Source organism: Limanda limanda, chromosome 3 (genome assembly GCF_963576545.1).
Source record: "Limanda limanda chromosome 3, fLimLim1.1, whole genome shotgun sequence".
NCBI classification, from domain to species: Eukaryota; Metazoa; Chordata; class Actinopteri; order Pleuronectiformes; family Pleuronectidae; genus Limanda; species Limanda limanda.
Genome location: NC_083638.1, coordinates 1,979,368 through 2,002,950, shown reverse-complemented (window position 1 = coordinate 2,002,950; position 23,583 = coordinate 1,979,368). Strand labels below are relative to the sequence as shown.

The 23,583-nt window shown below is 45.3% G+C and overlaps 1 protein-coding gene across 1 annotated transcript; it reads left to right on the top strand.

Moving 5' to 3' along the window:
• Window positions 1-2,459: 2,459 nt before the first annotated feature.
• On the top strand, window positions 2,460-23,440 carry LOC132998795 (ankyrin repeat and BTB/POZ domain-containing protein 2-like). The gene is made up of 20 exons (XM_061068540.1): window positions 2,460-2,477; window positions 2,599-2,637; window positions 3,034-3,838; window positions 9,093-9,242; window positions 10,019-10,211; window positions 10,765-10,917; window positions 11,059-11,224; window positions 11,670-11,759; window positions 11,909-12,010; window positions 15,492-15,588; window positions 15,947-16,082; window positions 16,236-16,489; window positions 16,720-16,898; window positions 17,817-17,922; window positions 18,009-18,111; window positions 18,536-18,608; window positions 18,719-18,787; window positions 19,158-19,271; window positions 19,384-19,607; window positions 23,293-23,440. The coding sequence occupies exons 1-20, from the start codon at window positions 2,460-2,462 to the stop codon at window positions 23,438-23,440; spliced, it is 3,219 nt and encodes a 1,072-aa protein (XP_060924523.1).
• The last annotated feature ends 143 nt before the right edge of the window (window positions 23,441-23,583 follow it).

Here is a 23,583-nt window from a genome sequence, read left to right as displayed (position 1 = left end):
GAATTCTCGACGTACCGCTTTAATATTTTTGAATATTCTTTCTTTTATTAAATCTGTCTCATGTCATGGATCTAAAATGATGATAAATCTGTGATCTAGTGTCAGGTGACAGAACAACAGGTCAGATGATCGATGATCCTCAGATGAGTGAAAACCTCAACATGTACACAACAGGTCCAATCACACTTTAATCTCCTCTTCATATTCCTCTCACAGTCGTTCTTCTCACTTCTCATGAACAAAGTTTGTGATCAGTGAAGATTTGCGCTGGTTCCCAGACTCCGTGAGATCAAAGGAGTTAAAACCGCAGCTTCCATGTAACGCTCTGTTACCATGGGAACTGAGACACGGGAAGAAGCTCCGCCCTTCACAAGATACAAAAAACCCTTTTCTAGTTTTGTAATGTTTCGTCAGAGAACAGAATGTTTGTTTGCCTTTGTAAAACGTTTGCTAGCAGAGTTACAGTTTTATTTTTTGTACTTTTGTCTCGATGCCTTATTGGTCTCGGCAGCAGAGGGATGAGAGGATCTGATTGGACGAGACTTTCCTCTCACATAGTGAGCTGGCTCACTGTTATGATTGTACACATCCAAACCTATTGAGCTCTTTTCAAATACGTGTATTTCTAGCTCAGTAATTTATTGTTTTGTCCTGATACAGAAAGGTAATTTATAAACTGACCCGACCCGGAGTCTCTGCTGCCTTCACACCGAGGAGCAGGAAACGTGGAGATAAACCTGGTTTTTAATCTTAAAGAAACTGAGCAGGAAGTAGACGTCACAGCTTCTGTTGACTTTGTGTTTAGAGAGTTCAGTATTGTAGAAGAGTTTCACAGAGAAGGAAACTCAGCTTTGTGCTTAGAACTAGTGAGAGACTGACCTCTTGTGGTCGGTTTAGGTAAAGCATGTCTTTAGAGAAGAATAGAGATGATTTGAAATTTTAGATCAGAAAATCACATCGAAAAATCTTGTGATTTGAGGCCATAACTTTGAATTCTGTGAATATGTTTTGGCTTTTTATGACGTTTGACTGAATCTCAGTGTTGAGCTCCAGATCGTTTGTATTCAAGTTAAACATTTAACAGTTTTATTGTACGTTGAAACAAGCAGAAACTTTCCCAGGACTTTGAAGATGTTGATGAAAATCTGGAGATGAAACAATACAACTTTTATCATCCTTGATTGTCTGCGTGATTCTTACTCCTTTTTCAATTTTTAATAGAGCACTGGTTTTACATTTGATTCATTTACAGTGATTTAAATCTTAACTCTGTTCTGATTCTGTTCACCTGGACATTCACAGAACTGGTACTTTGCATTTCTCTCACCTTCTATCAGGATGTAAACACTAAATAAAACCTGTTTCCAGTTGGACTCTGCTCCAGAAAAGCCTCAGTTTACTGCATTGATTGGTTCATAATTTGATTAATTGCAGATTTGTACATTTGGTTTATCATCCTTCTGTAGAAATTAAAATCCTAACTTTAAAAACAGAATTATTTTGGTTTAAACTGAGCTTATTTGTTGGGAAACAGATTTTTTCTGTCATTATAACAAAGAACAATGAGATTATAAGACACTTCAATATTCATATTTAAGAAGCAAATATTTACATAAACCACAACCACCTCTTCATCTGGGAAACGAAGCTATTATTGTGCATAGGTCTTTTTTATTAATGACTCTTTAAATGTGGATTATAATATTGAAGACAAACAAACAGCAGCATAAATATGTTACAATAAAAGATACAACTCCGAAGACTTACTGTATAATATAATATATAATATAATAAACTGTAGAAAATGTTCATTCGGATGTTTTACTGTGGAACTAAGATACATACGGGTTAGCTTCATGTTAGCTTAGACTGACAAATACAAATAGAGAACCTGGTTCTGACTAAATTCAAATTCATCTGTCCTGCTTCTGTGAATCTCAGAGATTCATCATCTTAGTGTGATTTACAAAGTGTTGGTAAAATGATGCTAAACTTCAGATAAACATGTCTTTATTACAGAGAACAGATCAAACAACAACAGACTCAAGACTTAACCTGTATTTTATTTTCTCACCACATTAGATCAGAAGCCATGAAATGAACCTTTCACAGCTGTGAATGTTGAATTGATCTGAAAGTGATTTTCTAAGATTGTTGTATCATCCAGCCCAGATTAAATCTGGATAAACTACATTTTTATATTTGTATTTATATTAAATATAGTTTAATTAAGTTTGAAAAGCAATCAGTGTTGTTGTAAATCTCCACTGGCTGAGCATAGAGACTGAAACCAACCAATTCAAATTTCATGAAGTTAAAATAAAGTTTGTTTGTTCATCTAAGTTTCTGATCTTTGTGAGAAGCTCTGAAATTCACCTTTATCATGGTTTCATTTTTAAAGTTGTAACCAGATGATGATGATGATGATGATGATGATGATGATGATGATGATGATGAAGATGAAGATGAAGATGAAGGTGAGCACACGGTGGCGCTGTGGAGCGGTCACCTGCTGCTGGGCTCTGATTGGTCCATGAGGGTGAAGGTCCTGGTGTCCTGGGGTCTTCTGGCTCAGTCTCGATCTGCTCCTGGTTCCAGCTCCAGCTTCTTCTCTGTGGTTCCAACTCGTCCTCCATCATGTGCAGCGCTTTGGAGCTGAGGAGCCTGGAGGAGCTGACCCTGGAGGACCTGACCCGGGAGGACCGGACCCTGGAGGACCTGACCCTGGAGAACCTGACCCGGGAGGACCGGACCTGGGAGGACCGGAGCCTGGAGAACCTGACCCTGGAGGACCGGACCCTGGAGGACCGGACCCTGGAGGAGCTGACCCGGGAGGACCGGAGCCTGGAGAACCTGACCCTGGAGAACCTGACCCTGGAGGACCGGACCCTGGAGGACCGGACCCTGGAGGAGCTGACCCGGGAGGACCGGACCCTGGAGAACCGGACCCTGGAGGACCTGACCCTGGAGAACCGGACCCTGGAGGACCTGACCCTGGAGAACCTGACCCTGGAGAACCTGACCCTGGAGGACCGGACCCTGGAGGACCTGACCCTGGACCCAGGCTACGTGCCCGGGGACCAGTCCCTCTCCTCCGGGTCGGGTCAGTCCCCTTCGCCCCCCAGCCCTCCTCAGCGGGGGGTCTGGGGGTCTCACGCCGGGTCTCCGTGCAGCTGGGACACGGGCAGCCCGCTGCCGGAGGACACGGAGGACTTCCGGTCCCGGTGTCCCCTCCTGCCGGAGCTGGAGGACCCCCCCTGGAGCGAGGCGGACCTGCGGGAGGTGGTGAGCCGGGTCCCGGGCGCGTCGCTCAGTGGGGGGGTCCTCAGTGGGGGGGCCCTGCGCCGCCTGTCCGTGCTGCTGGCGCGCGCCCTGATGCGCGTGACCCGCGAGGCGCAGCGGCTGAGCGTGCTGCACCGGACGTGCACGCGCCTGGAGGTGCTCAGCTCCTTCCGGTTGGTGCTGAGGGGGGGGCTGGCGGAGCGCTGCGGGGGGGCCGCGCTCAGGGCCGTGTCCACGCACTGCATGGGCTCCGGGGGGGGCCCGGGGGGGGGTCGCTGCGGCCTGGTCCTGTCCCCGGGACGCTTCTTCCGGTGGATGGTTGACACGCGCGTGTCCGTGCGCGTGCACGAGCACGCGGCCGTGTGCCTGGGGGCGTGCGTGGAGACTCTGGCGGAGGAGGTGACCCGGAGGGCTCTGCAGGAGGGGGGGCCCCCCGGGGGGCCCGGGGGGGGCCCGGTGACCGTGGAGCTGCTGGACGCGCTCGTGCACAACGACCCGGAGCTGTGGGGCCTCCTGCACGTGTACGAGCATCTGATGTGCGGGAGGAACGCGCACGGTGAGTTTAAAAGTTACACTCATGTGTTTGTGTTGAACTTGTTGTTAATAACGGAAGCGTATTGCATTCACTTATAAAAAAAAAAAAGCCTTGGGTAAAAAAAAAAAAAAAAAAGTTCGAAAAACAGGATTATTCCTGTTTTTCGAACTTTTTTTTTTTTTTTCCTGTTTTTAGAACTTTTTTATTTTCTGTTTTTACGAGATAAAAATCCTGTTTTTCTTGCTAAGTTCAGGAGGCCTCAGCTGAAAGAGGACACGAGAGATGGTTATTGAATCGGGACATCACACTCGTTTATTTTCCTTCACACTTCTCTCTATCGATAGAACCCCTTTCAAAACAAGAGTCCCGACCACCAACCTGCTTATAACAGGAACTACACATCAATCTTCTATAATAAAGCCACTAACGGGATGAAAATTCAAACTATCCTCTACCTATCTGTAGCATATCCCCCGAAAGATGGTGGAGACTTTCAACTGATGTTTTCAGTTTTATTTGACACTATGTCTATGGACGCTATACGTCACTTTCAAAATAAAAGCATGGAAAAAAATGTGAGCTAAAAACAGGATTTTTATCTCGGAAAAACCGGAAAAAAAAAGTTTGAAAAACAGGTGTTTTTTGAACTTTTTTTTTTTTTTTTTTACCCAGAGCTTTTTTTATTTTTTCAAGTGAATGCAATACGCTTCCGTAGTTAATTAACTGTCAGATCTGTCTTTAAAAAACGTGAAGGAAGCGTTTTTATTTATGTGTTTTATAATCAGTTTGAAGTCTCCTCTGTGACGTCACATTGTCTCCGTCATGTTTTATTGTTTTTTAAGACAAAACGTGAGATGAACGAACTCTTCAAACCAGGTTTGGTCTCATGATTCTGTGAAAACCTCACATGTTGACGTCGCCAGTATCTGAGATAATGTCGCTTCCTTTGTGGAGTGGAGACGTGTCATCCATCTTTCTTCAGTCATTGATATGATGTACATTACATTAATAATCTCATCATACTCCACCTCCCGTTGACCTCATCAGCTGAGACTGAACCTCTGGTAGAGAAGCTGGGCCTCACACACAGATCCATGTGGAACCAGGCCGGTGTCTCAGGCTGTAACGCTGCCATGAAATTGCTCAGAAAGTAGCTGAGATAATAATAATAATTGATAACTGCTGAAAGTTTAAGAAGTTCTCCAGCAGCTGGAGAGAGTGAAGGGAAAACCCAGAGACAGGAAACAGGCATTTGGGGAATAACGGACACGGAAGAGGAAGATGGCTCCTGATAAATGTGTCACTGGGATTATACTGTACAAACATTCTCTCATATCACTATAGATATATTTAGTTTTGAAATCCTCAAGTTTTAATTTTCTATGTTCTGATAAGGGACCAAACAATGAAGCTTCCAGTGGTTTCATGTAAATAATCCTGTAAATAAGAAGAAACATCTCCTGAGACTTTTCAGGACTTTTTCAATTAAAGTTTAAGATAATCTTCAAATTAACCTTTCAAGCAGTAAATTAAGTTCTGAAAACAAATGGAAATCAACATTTGTTTTCAGAACTTAGTTTAATTAAAAGCTTAAGAATAAACTAAACTGAACTTTATCATTTGGACATAAATAAATACAATAAAAAGCTTTTAGTTTGAAGAGTCCACGTCCAAATGAGATTTGACTTGTGAATAAATCAGTAGCTGCTCAGTGGTTGTGAAAAGGTAAACACAACCCCAGTGTGTTTCTGAGCCCCAGTGCATGCTGGGATACAGAGGGTCCGACCCCCCCATGAGAGCGGCTGAGTGAGTGTTGTTAACCTCTGACCTGCACAGACACACAAAGGAGCTCTCTCTCCTGCAGAGCCTCGAGCTGCTACACAAACAGCCAGTGTAGCTGCTGCTGTCCAGGCAGGAGGCTGTCAGCGACACACACACACACACAGACACACACACACACACACTAACACACTAATACTCACACTCCTTCTGGAGGGGACATTGTTCGAGGACTAAATGTCCGACTTGTTGCTGATCTGATGATAAACCTGAACCCCGGCAGTGAAACGTGAGAAACTCGTCCTCTGTGTTTCTCTGAGTCTCCGGCTCGTTGGCTCCTTATCGTCCAATCAGCTCGAACCTTATTATATATATTATATATTATATATATATATATATTGGTGGTGGGGGGAAAAAATCGATTCTGTTCAGTATCGCGATATTTTGCGCCCGCGATACTATCGATACTTTATCTACAATTATATATGTAACAGCCCCTGGCTGGCAAAGCATGACGAGGAGAGTTTCAGAGTTTAACAGATACCTAGTGTGTCTGCTGAAAGGATGTTCTCCACTGCAGGAGATATAGTAACGTTCCAGAGGAACTTTAACATCTGAGCATGTTGACCAACTGCTTTTTCTGAACAAAAATGACAATATTCCCAAATTAATTTAACATTTTGGGTCATGACCTTGCAGCCAACTGGACTGGACTCTAGTAGTACACATTTGTTTATTTTTCTCAATTTGATTGAAGCTCTAGGTTACTCTTATTTATATGATTATTCTCAGGTTTATGTTACTCTATTATGTCTGCTTGATGTTACTGTATTGTATTTAAATAATTGTAAGTTATGTGCTGGGAGCTCAGCGTTCATGTGAGAGGTCTCCTATTCAGAAAATAATTACAAAAGGTCCTGTGTCCTGAATGTTCAAGGACAAAGTTTTTACACTTCAGTTAATGTGTAGAAGACAATGTTGTTCACAGAATTAAATGTGACATTTGAAGTGAGTTGAGCAGTCTTATTTTCCTCATTTTGTGTAATGCCTTTGAATAATATGGGGGACATGAATCGCAGAATCGCAATACTATTGAATCGTCACATTTTTGCCAATTCCCACCCCTAATATATATATATCACACACTTTATTCACCTTTTCTCTGCTTCTATCAGATTCTGCAGATTAACTCAGTTTCATTTCACACTAAACGAACCATCAGCTGTTGATTAGCTCATCAAACCTGTTTCCTCTGATGAGAGGATCGACCGAAGGGATAGAAAACAGGAAAACTTCAGAGAATCTGAAACCAATGAAATGATAATTTTTGCTCAATATGTGACTTTTAAACTCTGATATGTTGTAAAAACAGAGGAGAAAATATCACAAACATATCTGCTGTAGTGTCGACATGTAGCCTCAGAGGGATTCATCTATCTCTAGATGGCCTGTGTGTGTCTGTGTGTGTGTGTGTCTGTGTGTGTGTGTGTGTGTCTGTGTGTGTGTCTGTGTGTGTCTGTGTGCAACAGGAAGTGGAGACGCCACAGCTCTGATCTCAGAGCTGCAGGAATCCTCCCTAAGCTCCTCTGAACCTCATGTGTCTGTGAAGTTCTCTCCATCTGGACTTTGTGTTAAACTGTCGAACAGAAGAAGAGAATCTGACGTCTTCTCGTGTAGTGGTTCACCAGAGGTCGATGACATCACTCTGCTGATGGACGGATTTAACCACGTGTGAGTGGTGTCTCTCTCTCTCTCTCTCCGGCTCTGGTGTGAACTCGCCCTGGTCAGACTCCCGCCTTCACGTCTGTTAAACCTTGTGTCAGCGACGGCCTGAACTCACAAATCCTCACCAGCCGGTTTTAACCAGATTACTCTACCACAACAAAGCCTTCCCGCCAATTCCTCCTGTGTGTTTGACACGACTCTGTTGTGTAACGTTGTGTAAAGAACATTATTAACGCTCGGACCGGACTGAGAGGATGAACAGGAAGTTCACGTCTCACTCGTCCTCAGTTCAACACAAAGAGAGAGAGAGAGAGTTGCTGTAAATCCTTCTTCTTTGATTCTTTCCCTGACTTTTCAGTATCAGGGTTTTGTTTGCTCACAGTCCAGCAGCAGCTCTTTACTTTAACTGTTTCAGAAACAAGCAACTAGTTTTCTTACATTTCTTATATATAAATATGTATTTTATATTGGACCATATGTTGGTATTGGACATATTTTACTCCCTAATAACAGGAACATGGTCCATCGCTCCTTTGTCCAAACTTTCTAAAGCTGTTTTAAACTAAAACTCTAAAGATTCTACTGAGGTGTTCTGACACACACACACACACACACACACACACACACACACACACACGCACACACACACGCACACACACACTCACCTTGGCTCTCTGTGGTTCTGTTGTCTTGACCAAACACTTGTAGCTTTATTCGACTCCAGAAAAGAGCTGTTGTTTTTAGACCTGGTGACTGTGTGTCTCTGTTTTCATTTGACACACACACAGACACACACAGACACACATACACACACACACTTTTTCTGTTTTCATTCAGCCACACGTACACAAGGAGCGAGTGGAAGGAAATGACTTGATCACTTTACACTGTGTGTGTGTGTGTGTACACAGGTAGAGAACAGTGATTTGTGCGTTGTGCGCCGCAGACTGGTCTCCTGTTGTGTTCTCATGAATAGTTGCCTGTTCGCTCTGTGTGTGTGTCTGCACAGCAGCGTAATCACAACCAATCATCGGACTCACACTCGTGTCTTGTTGAACACAACACTCGTTTCTCTCGGTCCAGACGGGAGCTGACGTGAGTTGTGTTGTCAAACATCGTTAATCACAGAGTGTCGTGTGGATAATGAGCCTCACACTGGTTTCCTCTGTTAAGTGGAAAACATCTAAAACCTAAATCCTGCTTCTGTCACTGAAGTGCACAGACGTCAGAACTCCCGACCCAGTAGATCCTGCTCCGTCCTCGTCTCTCAGGCTGTTTGTGTCCAGGACCATGAGTCAGCAAATACCTGAGTCCACGGGTCACAGCAGATCAGGACGTCCTCAGAGTTCTGAGGGTCCCATCAGATCCTCTGGGGGTCCGGGTGCAGAGAACATGGAGGAGGTTCCAGTGAAGTGGTTCCTGCTTTTCAGGTCCATTCAAATCCACGTCTGCAGCACAACACACATCAAAAGTGTGATGAAACACATTAATGCTGATTTTAATATCACACTAGTTATCACATGTAGAACAAAATTCCACATTTATATATATATAAATATATATACACACACATGTATGTACAGTGTGTGTATATAGACTCTGGACCAAAGTTAAGAACTGATGGAAATCATCGTCATCGAGAAACTGTCACTGAGCAGCAGCTGTAAGATTATAATTTAACCTGTGTGTGTGTGTGTGTGTGTGTGTGTGTGTGTCTGTGTGTGTGTCTGTGTCTGTCTGTGTGTGTCTGTGTGTGTCTGTGTGTGTTCAGGTGAGCTGTCTCTGCCGGCCCATGTGAGTCCGTACACGAAGGCTCCCGAGGACTCGGTGGAGAGCAGGGAGGACGCTTACATCCAGCTGGAGCTGCGGACGCTGGAGCAGGCGCTGCTCGCCACGAGCGTGGGCAGCATCTCCGAGCTCAGTGAGTGTGTGTGTCTGTGTGTGTGTGTGTGTGTGAGTGTGTCTGAGTGTGTGTGTGTGTGTGTGTGTGTCGCTGCTGCAGCCACAGTCGACTCCTGTGTCTGGTGTGTGTTTGTCTAACTGTGACTGTGTCGGGCTCCTGGGACACATCGTTAGCCGCTGCCTGCCCCCCCCCCACCCCCCCCCATCCCCCCCCTCAGTTACATAACAGCGTGTGGCTTGTCTCCAGAAAACAAGGACGCCCTCACACCCTGCACGCCCCCCCCACCCCCCGCATCTCATTATGGGAACGCTCGTTAGTCTGAGGTCATGTGACCACAGACGACTTTAACTCTCTGTGTCCATTCACGTGTTATTGTCTTTACAGATTTCACAATGTTACTTTTGATATTTGGTTTAAATGATATGTTCAATAAACCGATAAAGATTAAACTCAACTCACAGGAATCTTGTGTTCATATCATAAACTGAATATATCTGTTCATATATAATTTAAGAATAATGATTATGAGTTTCACTTCAGCCTCACATGTTTGTTTTCTATCTTAAAGTTAAAGCTGCTTTAACAAACCATGTGTTTCTGTGACTCCGCCCTCAGAACAGATTCTGTCTGCTTTTGTTCCCAGATTCATGAGGTCACTGTGACCTTTGACCCCTGAAATCTAATCAGTATAATGACAACTGGTCAAAATATGAAGACAGACGGAGAAATAATGTTCAAAAGGATAAAACCAGATTTGTGACTCTTCGACCACGATGCTCTCCGCCCGCCTGCAGGTGACCTGGTGTCTCGAGCGATGCATCACATGCAGCGTCTGCGCAGCTGCAGCTCCGTCACCAGCCCCCCCCGCCCGGCCAATCAGCCGCCAGTGTCCTGGGCCGGCGACGCCCTCCGGACGCTCTTCTACTTCCTGTCCAGCCCTCAGATGGAATCACTGGAGAGTCCGAGCAGGACGCTGACCAGAGAGAGGTGTGTGTGTCTGTGTGTGTGTGTGTGTGTGTGTGTGTGTGTGTGTCCCGATCGTTGTAAAGTAAATTAGATTGAACTCAGACATAATTAATAATGTATTGTTTATATCTTATTTAAATTATTAATAATCAGAATCTGATCAATTTATCGATTGAATGATACAAATATAATGAAAGATATTTTTAATATTTTAAGTTTTATATGTTTGCATTTTTTTGTGTGTGTGTCTGTGTGTGTGTGTGTCTGTCTCTGTGTGTGTGTGTGTGTGTGTGTGTGTGTGTGTGTGTGCAGTTCCATTCCTTTTATTTTAAGTTAAAGTGAAAATAGTAAACCAGGTTGAGATGATGAAATGACAATAAAATATGTAAAATAAATACAATTACGTAAACAAATAATAAATGTATATCAGAGGAAATCAATTATTTTAAATGCACAACAATTTTCCATTTTATTCTTTGAACAATAGATCCTCAAAACAGAGAATTTTAAAATTGAGACACAAAGTGAAGACGAGTAAAACTAATGCCATGTCCCCCCGGCGTCTCCGGCTCAGGCCCTTCCTGCTCCGCCCCCCCCTCATGGAGTGGATCCGAGCGGCCGTGGTTCACGCCGAGCACCGCCGCAGCCGATTGGTCGACAGCGATGATGTCAGACAGACGGCCCGGCAGCTGCTCCCAGGTCTGGACTGTGAGCCCAGACAGCTGAGGTGAGCGTCCGCAGGATGAGACTGAGAGTGTGTGTGTGGGGATGAGCAGGAGACTCATTGTGTGTCTGTGTGTGTCTGTGTGTGTGTGTGTGTGTCTGTGTGTGTGTCTGTGTGTGTGTGTCTGTGTGTGTGTGTGTGCAGGTCAGAGTGCTGCGTCCAGTCGTTCAAGGGTCTGGACGCTGAAGCTGCTTCTCTGAAGTTCCAGCTGGACCTGGGCTTCCGGATGCTGTCGTGTGGTCGAGCGGATCTCGTCCATCAGGCCGCTCGGCTGCTGGGGGCGGAGAGCGTCAACACCAGGGACGACCAGGTGGGGGCGCTCTTCTTCTTTTAACGTTATCGAGTGTTAGCGCTGCAGACGTAGTAATCCTGATCCTCTCTGAGGGTTAGCTGTCAATCAGGACGTCTCAGCCTGTTGGGATAACGATATACAGAGAGACGAGAACGACCTGAAACCATCTTTCACAAACATTTATTTCACGTCTTATATTTGGTTTTTGTTTGGTCCCATCTGCTAACATGGAGGAGGGGGGGGGGGGGTGTTATGAGCTACCCTGCAGCCGACAGCCAATGGAGACGCTTCATTTCCCTTTGTCATGGATCGTTATTTACAGTCTGAGGTCCAGACAAGATTTTAACAAAATAAATGAAGATACATATTCGCAGTGTTCAGTTTATTTGTGTACCAATGCTGTGTGTGTGTGTGTGTGTGTGTGTGTGTGTTTGATGTGTGTGTTTGATGTGTGTGTCTGCAGGGAATGACTCCTCTGATGTACGCCTCCGCAGCAGGAGATGAGGCGCTGGTGCAGATGCTCATCGAGGGCGGAGCCAATCTGGATCTGCAGGTAGAAACAAACCTGCTGACTCAGCTGTAACTGTGTGAGCCGACTGGTTAGTGTGTCTGTGACTGAAGTGTGTGTGTGTCTGTGTGTGTGTGTGTGTGTCTGTGTGTGTGTGTGTGTGTGTGTCTGTGTGTGTCTGTGTGTGTCGTCAGGTCCCAGGCTGCTCTGTCAGACATCCATCTGTTCACCCCGGCAGCCGCCACTGGGTGGCGCTGACGTTCGCCGTGCTGCACAGTCACTTGTCTGTGGCTCAGGTGAGTTGGTGATGGATGAGAACTGTTTACAGTTAAATGTGAAGGAGCCAAAATAATTCAAAGTGAAATCTAAAGAAAGTTTAATAATAATATTAATGATGATATAGCATCAGTGAACGTCCTCCATAAGTGGGTTTAATATGTGTTTTATGTACTTCTTGGAAAATGGATTACATACAAATAACCTCGTAACCTAATGTCCTCATGTCCTCGTGTCCTTTTGTCCTCTTGTCCTCATGTCCTCGTGTCCTCTTGTCCAAATGTCCTCTTGTCCTTGTGTCCTCGTGTCCTTGTGTCCTCATGTCCTCGTGTCCTCTTGTCCTAATGTCCTCTTGTCCTTGTGTCCTCGTGTCCTCTTGTCCTAATGTCCTCATGTCCTCTTGTCCTAATGTCCTCTTGTCCTTGTGTCCTTGTGTCCTCTTGTCCTTGTGTCCTCATGTCCTCTTGTCCTTGTGTCCTCGTCTCCTCATGTCCTCTTGTCCTAATGTCCTCATGTCCTCTTGTCCTCTTGTCCTCGTGTCCTCTTGTTCTCATGTCCTCATGTCCTTGTGTCCTTGTCTCCTCATGTCCTCTTGTCCTAATGTCCTCATGTCCTCTTGTCCTTGTGTCCTCTTGTCCTTGTGTCCTCTTGTCCTCTTCTCCTCGTGTCCTCTTGTCCTCATGTCCTCATGTCCTCATGTCCTTGTGTCCTCTTCTCCTCTTCTCCTCTTCTCCTCATGTCCTCTTGTCCTCGTGTCCTCATGTCCTTCTGTCCTCGTGTCCTCTTGTCCTCGTGTCCTCGTCTCCTCGTGTCCTCTTGTCCTCTTGTCCTCTTGTCCTCATGTCCTCATGTCCTCGTGTCCTCTTGTCCTCGTGTCCTCGTTTCCTCGTGTCCTCTTGTCCTCTTGTCCTCATGTCCTCTTGTCCTTGTGTCCTCATGTCCTCGTGTCCTCTTGTCCTTGTGTCCTCGTCTCCTCATGTCCTCTTGTCCTAATGTCCTCATGTCCTCTTGTCCTCTTGTCCTCGTGTCCTCTTGTTCTCATGTCCTCATGTCCTTGTGTCCTTGTCTCCTCATGTCCTCTTGTCCTAATGTCCTCATGTCCTCTTGTCCTTGTGTCCTCTTGTCCTTGTGTCCTCTTGTCCTCTTCTCCTCGTGTCCTCTTGTCCTCATGTCCTCATGTCCTCATGTCCTTGTGTCCTCTTCTCCTCTTCTCCTCTTCTCCTCATGTCCTCATGTCCTCGTGTCCTCTTGTCCTTGTGTCCTCGTGTCCTCCTGTCCTCTTGTCCTCGTGTCCTCATGTCCTTCTGTCCTCGTGTCCTCTTGTCCTCGTGTCCTCGTGTCCTCGTGTCCTCATGTCCTCATGTCCTCTTGTCCTCTTGTCCTCATGTCCTCGTGTCCTCTTGTCCAAATGTCCTCTTGTCCTTGTGTCCTCATGTCCTTGTGTCCTCATGTCCTCGTGTCCTCTTGTCCTAATGTCCTCTTGTCCTTGTGTCCTCGTGTCCTCTTGTCCTAATGTCCTCATGTCCTCTTGTCCTAATGTCCTCTTGTCCTTGTGTCCTCGTGTCCTCTTGTCCTTGTGTCCTCATGTCCTCTTGTCCTTGTGTCCTCGTCTCCTCATGTCCTCTTGTCCTAATGTCCTCATGTCCTCTTCTCCTCTTGTCCTCGTGTCCTCTTGTTCTCATGTCCTCATGTCCTTGTGTCCTTGTCTCCTCATGTCCTCTTGTCCTAATGTCCTCATGTCCTCTTGTCCTTGTGTCCTCTTGTCCTTGTGTCCTCTTGTCCTCTTCTCCTCGTGTCCTCTTGTCCTCATGTCCTCATGTCCTCATGTCCTTGTGTCCTCTTCTCCTCTTCTCCTCTTCTCCTCATGTCCTCTTGTCCTCGTGTCCTCATGTCCTTCTGTCCTCGTGTCCTCTTGTCCTCGTGTCCTCGTCTCCTCGTGTCCTCTTGTCCTCTTGTCCTCTTGTCCTCATGTCCTCGTGTCCTCTTGTCCTCGTGTCCTCGTTTCCTCGTGTCCTCTTGTCCTCTTGTCCTCTTGTCCTCATGTCCTCTTGTCCTTGTGTCCTCATGTCCTCGTGTCCTCTTGTCCTTGTGTCCTCGTCTCCTCATGTCCTCTTGTCCTAATGTCCTCATGTCCTCTTGTCCTCTTGTCCTCGTGTCCTCTTGTTCTCATGTCCTCATGTCCTCATGTCCTTGTGTCCTTGTCTCCTCATGTCCTCTTGTCCTAATGTCCTCATGTCCTCTTGTCCTTGTGTCCTCTTGTCCTTGTGTCCTCTTGTCCTCTTCTCCTCGTGTCCTCTTGTCCTCATGTCCTCATGTCCTCATGTCCTTGTGTCCTCTTCTCCTCTTCTCCTCTTCTCCTCATGTCCTCATGTCCTCGTGTCCTCTTGTCCTTGTGTCCTCGTGTCCTCCTGTCCTCTTGTCCTCGTGTCCTCATGTCCTTCTGTCCTCGTGTCCTCGTGTCCTCGTGTCCTCATGTCCTCTTGTCCTCTTGTCCTCATGTCCTCGTGTCCTCTTGTCCAAATGTCCTCTTGTCCTTGTGTCCTCGTGTCCTTGTGTCCTCATGTCCTCGTGTCCTCTTGTCCTAATGTCCTCTTGTCCTTGTGTCCTCGTGTCCTCTTGTCCTAATGTCCTCATGTCCTCTTGTCCTAATGTCCTCTTGTCCTTGTGTCCTCGTGTCCTCTTGTCCTTGTGTCCTCATGTCCTCTTGTCCTTGTGTCCTCGTCTCCTCATGTCCTCTTGTCCTAATGTCCTCATGTCCTCTTGTCCTCTTGTCCTCGTGTCCTCTTGTTCTCATGTCCTCATGTCCTTGTGTCCTTGTCTCCTCATGTCCTCTTGTCCTAATGTCCTCATGTCCTCTTGTCCTTGTGTCCTCTTGTCCTTGTGTCCTCTTGTCCTCTTGTCCTCTTCTCCTCGTGTCCTCTTGTCCTCATGTCCTCATGTCCTTGTGTCCTCTTCTCCTCTTCTCCTCTTCTCCTCATGTCCTCTTGTCCTCGTGTCCTCATGTCCTTCTGTCCTCGTGTCCTCTTGTCCTCGTGTCCTCGTCTCCTCGTGTCCTCTTGTCCTCTTGTCCTCTTGTCCTCATGTCCTCATGTCCTCGTGTCCTCTTGTCCTCGTGTCCTCGTTTCCTCGTGTCCTCTTGTCCTCTTGTCCTCTTGTCCTCATGTCCTCTTGTCCTTGTGTCCTCTTGTCCTTGTGTCCTCTTGTCCTCTTCTCCTCGTGTCCTCTTGTCCTCATGTCCTCATGTCCTCATGTCCTTGTGTCCTCTTCTCCTCTTCTCCTCTTCTCCTCATGTCCTCATGTCCTCGTGTCCTCTTGTCCTTGTGTCCTCGTGTCCTCCTGTCCTCTTCTCCTCTTCTCCTCATGTCCTCTTGTCCTCTTATCCTTTTCTCCTCATGTCCTCATGTCCTCATGTCCTTGTCTCCTCATGTCCTCATGTCCTCATGTCCTTGTCTCCTCATGTCCTCTTGTCCTCTTGTCCTCATGTCCTCATGTCCCCGGCAGCTGCTGCTGGAGGCCGGAGCAGACGTGGAGGGGGGGGTCCAGCTGGACGACCAGGAGAGTTCCTCGGAGACGCCGCTGCAGCTCGCTGCTGCTGCAGGTACCGGACACTTCACTCAGATCTTATTAAACTACATGAACGTCTCACTTCAGAGTTTCTAAGATTACCAGAGTTGTAATTGATTTAGTTGTCGTTGTGTTTGTGGTGTTTTGTGCATGTTGGGTGAAGGTGTTGGAGTCAGATCAGATTTCTATTAAGCAGTATTTCTCCAGGAAACTAACGTGAAGCTCCGTCCTGTTGCTATGGTTACGCCTGTTGTCCACATTACTGAGTCTGAATCAGAGACTTTTGGCCTCGGTTGTGTTGTTTTTGTTGAGGTGAAGTGTGAAACTTAAGATTAGAAGATGAAGTTGTGGTCAGATGTTCTGTGGTCTGATGGATTCTGATGTTCCCTCAGGTCACTACGAGCTGGTGAGTCTGCTTCTCGCCACCGGAGCCGACCCGCTGCTCAGAGTGCATCATGGGAACTCCCTGACATCACCGCTGTATGAAGACATGAACTGTTTCAGTTACGCTGCCGCTCACGGACACAGGTGAGACTCCGCCTCCTCTCCCAGCTGAGACGAAGATGATGATGATGATGATGATGATGATGATGATGATGATGATGATGATGATGATGATGATGATGATGATGATGATGATGATGATGATGCTCAGCTCCATCACCTGCTCCTCCTCCACAGGAACGTTCTCAGGAGGCTGCTGCTGCAGCCGCAGCCCAGGAAGGAGGATGTTCTCTCTCTGGAGGAGATCCTGGCTGAAGGAGTGGAGGAGGAGGAGGAAGAGGAGGAGGAGGTGAAGACTCCTCTTCCTCCTCCTGACTCCTCCAGTCGTGCTCCCAGGCTGTGTAAAGCCAGGATGAAGGCTCTGCAGCAGGCGGCGTACTACAGCGCCGAGCACGGATACCTGGACGTGACCCTGGAGCTCCGAGAGATGGGTGAGAGCGATGAGGTCACACTGAGGGGGGGCTCGGGGGGTCGGGGGGGATCACGTGACCCTGGAGTTAATCTCAGTTTAAATCTGTGGGATTAGGATGATTGCTCATTAACCAAATGAACAGACAGTCAGAACATGTTCCCTGACTGGGAATCGAACCCTCTAACCACTTGACCACCAGGGGGCCGGACGTGTTCTGACCTCTCCCCCCCCCCCCCCGGCTGTGTCCAGGTGTCCCCTGGAGACTCCACATCTGGCTGGAGTCTCTCCTCAGAGCTGTGCAGCTGTGCAGGGACGAAGTGACCGTCTCGCTGCTCGCTGAGTTCCCGTCCATCAGGACAGACGACTACACCCCCGAGCTGCTGTCCACAGGGATCCCACTGATGTTCAGCATGTTGGAGACCAGCAAGGTACCACACCCGTCCCTCTGTCCGTCCATCTGTCCACTCGTCCCTCGGAGCTGCGTCCTGATAGGTTGCTAGGTGACAGGACTAGGGTTGCAAAGGGGCGGAAACTTTCCATGGGAAGTTAAGCTCGGGAATTTTGGGAATTTTGAAAAAAAAACAACTATGCAAATTAAACGCTGAGCAATAAAAACATCATTCAAAACTCTATTTTAAAGATGTATGGAACGTTGAGTTTCAACCCTCCACTGGTCATTCTTCCATCACATGCACAGATAACTCCCAGCATGCTTCACTCTACAGCAGGGCTACTGAGGCCTGCTGTAGAGTGAAGGACTAGTCAGGTAAGTTTCCATGATATTACTGGGAAAATATATTAGCATGCTGATTGAGGATTGTTCATCTGTTCATCTAGACTATTTCCATTCATTTATCCATCAATTGTAAAATATGTTTACAGACGATTCCAATTATTTGTCTTACTATTTATATCTCTGGCATTGCATTAGTGTTTTTTTACAAACTTCTTCCTCATCTTATTCTACAGAACAATGCCACGTGCACTCTCTCATGTGTGGAGACATTTCACCTCATCCAATGTAGAAGGAAAGGCTGTGTACATTTGCAAATACTGTGCAAAGACCTATGTTAAGAATGACACAACGATGCAGAAGCATATAGTCAAGTGCCCAAAGTTTCCTCAGGGCTCAAATCAGCCTATGACACAACAAAATGTTTATATAGCCACAACATTTCCAGTTTATTCCTGTTAATTCCCGTTATTTCCCATGGAAAGTTTCCAACTTTGAATATTCCCGGAATTTTGCAACCCTACACAGGACAGAGAACGTGTCTTCATGAGGAGCTGAACTCTGAGTTTTCCATCAGGACAGTTTAACGTCTTCCTGTGGTTTTTCTCTGCAGGATTATGTGATCACCAAGCGTCTGGCGTCCGTCTTCTCTCACTGCTACGGCGGCTGTCCCGTCCCGTCTGTCCCGCCCGTGGACGTCACTCTGTCCACGCAGCTCGGTAACACGTCCCTCACGTCCACCTCTGGTTTCTACTTTTCTTCTTCCAACTGAAACACTCACAGGATTTGGTGTCTCTGTCCTCAGACGTTCATTTCCTCAACAACCAGGAGATGTCTGACGTGACCTTCGTGGTGGACGGACGTCCCTTCTTCGCTCACCGCGTGCTGCTGATGTCGGCCTCTGAACGGTCTGACCTCTGACCTTTGACCTAACACGTATTAAACTGTGTCTGTTGTCCTGTGATTCAGAGACAAAGAGTTTCTGCCTCTGAAAATATGTAAAATCATCTTTTTAACTCTTCAAGGCTCAAAAGAGACAAAAGTTTAAAGAATGTATAGGAATGAAAGAATAATCTATATATCTTACATATGATAAATTCATTTTTAGTTCTTTGTTACAAATTCAAACAGGAAACTTAAATCTTATAGACTTATATATTACTACTTAGACATTTATACTTTGTGTACTTTAATATTGTAGTTGAACAGGAATCACCTCAGTGGTGGAAAGAACAGATTCAGTTCCTCCAGATGTTCCTGTTGTTTAATTCACAATAATATGAGTAAAATAAAAACTGTTTCTTTAATGAACTCGTCTTTTGTCTGTTTCAGTTTTCGACGTCTGCTCAGCGACTCCCCCGACGACATCATCCACATCAGTCACGTGACCTACAGCACGTTCCAGGTTCGGCTCAGATTCACTTCCTGGCTTCTGATTCACTTCCTGAAGTCAGATCCACTTCCTGTCGTCTGGTGTTAATGTGACTGCAGCTGATGAAGTGTGTTTCTCTGCAGATGATGATGAAGGCTTTGTACTGTGGAGGAACAGAGGGAATGAATCTCTCTCAGTCTGAAGCCGTGAAGGTAACATCACTTTTTCACACAGCTCATCTCAGTCTGAGGATTTTTCTCAGGAATAAGACACTTATTCACCAGTTTCCCAGTTTCCTGTGATAAAAACCCTGATGAGCTAAATAAAGACTCTAAACCCCGTTGTTAAAAATCAACCTCCTGAAACCTGAAGTTTCTCTGTAGACAACATTTACTGAATCGTATTTCTCAGCCTCTGAAGCAGAAGGAGACACTGATAATATGTTTTTAACCTGGACACTTTGTCGTTGAGTTTCCAGTTAATGAGTAAAAATACAAGCTGAAGATCTAAAGTATGGAAACTTGGATATATGATTTATTTTATTTCTCTTCCGACACTGATTTGGATGTTTTGTTTTTGTAGCTACTTCCTGTTGCCACATTCTTCGAGCTCTCAGTTCTGCAGAGAAGCTGCGAGACGACGCTGTCACGAACTCTGACGCTGGACAACGTGGTCGACGTCTACCAGAGCGCCAAGGTACGAGAACACAGGTTAATGTGTGGCGAGGGGGCGGAGTCTGAGACTGTTTCTATCAAATCAGATGTTTTATTCTGCGTTCAGTTTGTAATGAGTGTTTCTGTGTCTTCAGCACCACGGAGCCACTGAACTCTGCAGGTTCTGTGAAGGATTCTTCCTGCAGCACATGGACCTGCTCCTGGACAGAGAGGACTTCCACCGCCTGCTGCTAGGGGGCGCCGGTCAGCAGCTGCTCTGCCCGGGGACCATCGATCAGGACGGGGACGCGTCGCTCCTGAACGACCTGAAGGTGGCGCTGATCCACAGACTTTACACCCTTCACCGAGTGTGTGGAGAGTAGAAGCTGGACTGAGCTCACACTCGTAGGTGTGCGTGTGTGTGTGTGTGTGTGTGTGTGTGTGTGTGTGTGTGTGTGTGTGTGTGTGTGTGTGTGTGTGTGTGTGTGTGTGTGTGTGTGTGTGTGTGTGTGTGTGTGTGTGTGTGTTTGGAAAGTAGCCATACTGTTAAGTGCAGATGAATCGAAGACTGAAAAACTGTTGTTTTTGTTTTATTTATCAAAGTTTACGTGTGAAGGATTTAGTGCCATCTTGTGGTTAAGTTGCAGACTGCAACCAATAATAACTTTCCAGTTTTCCATCACAAAATGTCCTTGTTTTTTATATTTCTTTGTTTGGATTATTAGATTATTTTTAGATTCTAGAAGTTTAACTTGTATCAGAACCAGTTGAGATAAACGTGTAGAAAACTTCACCTCAGACACTTGATTTAAAGAAACATATTTAAACATGAATTCTACCAAAGATTGAGACGATGTTTGCTGACGCGTGTGAAACTTTAAATACATGACGGATTCAACAAACTAATTTTAATGTGTAACTCTTTAAACATTGTGGTCAGTGAAAGTTGCTAAGCTAACACATGCTGCTGCATCTGAGACTTTAGGTTCTGAACTGAAAAGAGTTTCAATGAATCTGACGCTGCGTTAAAAAGGAACAAAGAAGTGTTGGAGGAATAAGTTATATTACAAGATTTAGGTTTGAGAATAATGTCACAATTTAATTAAACAAGAAAAAGTTAGAGAGCTATCATAAAAAAAAAGATCTACTTCAATGTGAATAAAAAAACCTTTTTAGGAAATACTTAAAATTCTTGTAAAATCACGAATATATCAACTTTATTTTCGTAATATAACTGTTCTTGTAATATTAGAACTTTGTTTTTGTACAGTTATGACTTTATAGGAATACTTTTGTAATTTTATAAGAATAAATCAGTTTTCTTTTAAGAGGCCCTGATGCGTAGAAAAGGAAAATCGCTGTCAAACGATTCATTGACTTTAACGATCGACGTGTCTATGTTATCTTCTTTCTACGATGTGTCTCAGACTCGGCTGCAGGTTCGTGGACCAGCCGGAGTCTGAAGGGATTTTCACACGAGTCTCTCTCCCTCTGTGATGAATGTACATGATGTAAATACTGTGAATAAACTCGTTAATAATCCAAACTGCTGGACAACGGCTGCAAAGTCAACAGATTTATTTCCTTTAGCACTGAAGTTGTTCACAGTCACATCACGAGGGGATACATAGCCGGTGGTTATCCTGCTCCGTGGTAGCGCTCCGTGCTCCGAGTCCGTTCTGTGTGCTCTGGATTCCCGTAGTAGAAAAAGAGGAAAGCGAACAATGGAAGGTATTGCTTTAATTTCTCTCTCTGATAATCCCCCCCGATCGGTCCCTCTCTGAGAGAATGAGTGAGGAGGACGCGTCGCTCACAGTAAACCAGAAGAAGAAGAAGAAGAGGGCGAGAGGACGGCGAAGGGAATCAAACCAAAATCCCCAAAAATCAAAAGACAAACAAATGCACATAAATAACATAAATACATAAATAAGTGTGAAGAGCAAAAGGGAACAGGAGAAGAATTCCAACGACGACATGCAAAGAAAAGACGAATGCTGAACATGCAAACAACCGTACGAGGTCAAAGCTAAGAGTCGGAATCCTCTGGGTTTTTTAAAAAATAAGCTCGTCAGTAAACTCGGCTTATTTACAGAAAGAGTGTTTGGTGAAATCTGAGTCATCATACACACGAGGAGGGGGCGGAGCCGACACTGATCAACGAAGGGTTGGTTCCTCTCGAAGAGGCTACGTCTACATTCTTAAATTACGCTAAATCATCTTCCAAAAGTATATTACAAGGTTTCTCTCGGAAAAAGGAACAAATGCTCACAAACATCTCGTGATCGAATAACTTAAACATGACAAAAATAGCCTTAAATAATTTGACGTCAACAAACATTCTCTACATCTTTCATATAAATAACAGAATAAATTAAAAACCAAGAAAAAAAAGACAAAATACAATAAAGTACAAAAATATACAAAAGATATACACAGCAGTTCAATATTGTCTGAAACCTGCAGATAATTCAAACGACGGCAAAGTAAAAATAAAAAATAGACTCAAGAAGGAACTGAACGCTGATGTTTCACTTCTCAAAAGTGCCAAAGCAAAAGGACGACGTTTCCTCGAAGGCCCGGTCACGCCAGAACACGACATCGTGAGATACATCCACAAAATCATGCTAACGCTAACCCTGTAGCTGCTTGAGCTACTCTTCGTAGTCTGATAGCTTTGTTGCTAACTAGATAAATGCATTAAAACCAGACAATTTTATTCATTAACTCTTAATCTTTAAGTTATTTCCTCTTTCAATGGAATCGTTAAATCTGTGATTTTAGTTAAGATTGAATTTCTAAAAAATTCCAGATGTCTTCAAACCGCTTGTTTGGTCTGAGATGAAAAATCCCATTTTTAGTTTATGTCGTTTTATATAAGAAATGGGAAAGTGTCAAATCTGAGAAACTGGAACCAGGAAGTGTTTGAAGCTTTTGTTCGTAAGAAACAATTGATTATTAAAACAGTTGCTGCTAATCTACGAAAGGCTCAACGTTAAATATTTATGATGTAGAGTTTGAAAGTTTATGAACTGAGGTGCATCACAAACTCTGTACTGGAGACACAGGAGGTGAAACTAAACGGCGAGCTAAGTCTGGTGCTAGCGCGATATTGGTCAGTTACTCACCCCAGAACACAACATCGTGAGATACATCCGCAAAACCATGCTAACGCTAAACCTGTAGCTGCTTGAGCTACTTTCCCTAGTCTAATAGCTTTGTTGCTAACTAGATAAATGTATCAAAACCAGATTTTATTAATTAACTCTTAATCTCTGAGTTATTTCCTCTTTCAATCAAATCGTTAAATCTGTATCTGTAATTTATATGAATCTAAGAATCAATCGATTATTAAAACAGTTGCTGCTAATCAACTAAAGGCTCAACGTTAATTATTGAAGATGTAGAGTTTGAAAGTTCACGAACTTTGTTGTGAAACTAAACAGTGAGCTAAGTCTGGTACTAGCGCGTTATTGATCAGCTACTTAAATTAGTTACATTTGAGCTAATTTCACGTAAACTTTGTGTCGCAGGGGGCGTGACCGAGCCTGGGCAGGACTAAAAAAACAAAGTATGGCAACACAACTGGAAAACATGTCACAACTACACATTTTGTACATACGGAACATTATTTAGTCTGTACAACAGAATAGATCATTCATTTACGTAGCGCCACTTCTCCGCTCGTTTCCACGCGTTCACGTCAGAACCTTTTTCTACAGGAACGTAAAAAAATCCCGTCGTTCACACGGAAACTTTCAAAAGAAGAATTACAATCCAGCCGGCGTCCGCTCGTCCACCGCTTCCTGTTCGTCTTGTGCAAGTGTTTACATCCGGCAGAGAAGTGGTGTGTGTCTGTGTGTGTGTCTCTGTGTGTGTCTGTGTGTGTGTGTGTGTGTGTGTGTGGAGGAGCACGTACAGGAAGTGTGTTGTTATGTACATGTTGGAGGAAGAGAAAAGGGGGGGGGGAGGGGGGATGTGTTCGTAGATTTGACAAACTTCACTGTCTTAAGGCTTTTTTTTCTCTTGTCCACGACTCTTCTGAGATGTGTCTGTTTGGTCTGCAGGGGGCGATGTGGAGTCTACTGCCAGGGGGCCGGACTCAAAGGGGGGGGGTGTGGGGGTGTGGGGGGGAAGCGGGGGGTCTTCTCTCTTCAGGGTCGGACTCTCCTGGCGGCGGCCGGTCTTGCCGAGGTTAATAGCTATTATGGATGAATCCTGGTGGCAGAGACAAGTCAACGTGAGGAGGAGGACACACCCACCGACGGACCCCCGAGGACACCGGAGGGGGGGGGCGGACGAGAGGGACGACACAGCTACATCTGCTACTTATTGTAAAATACTGATTTTAACTGTAA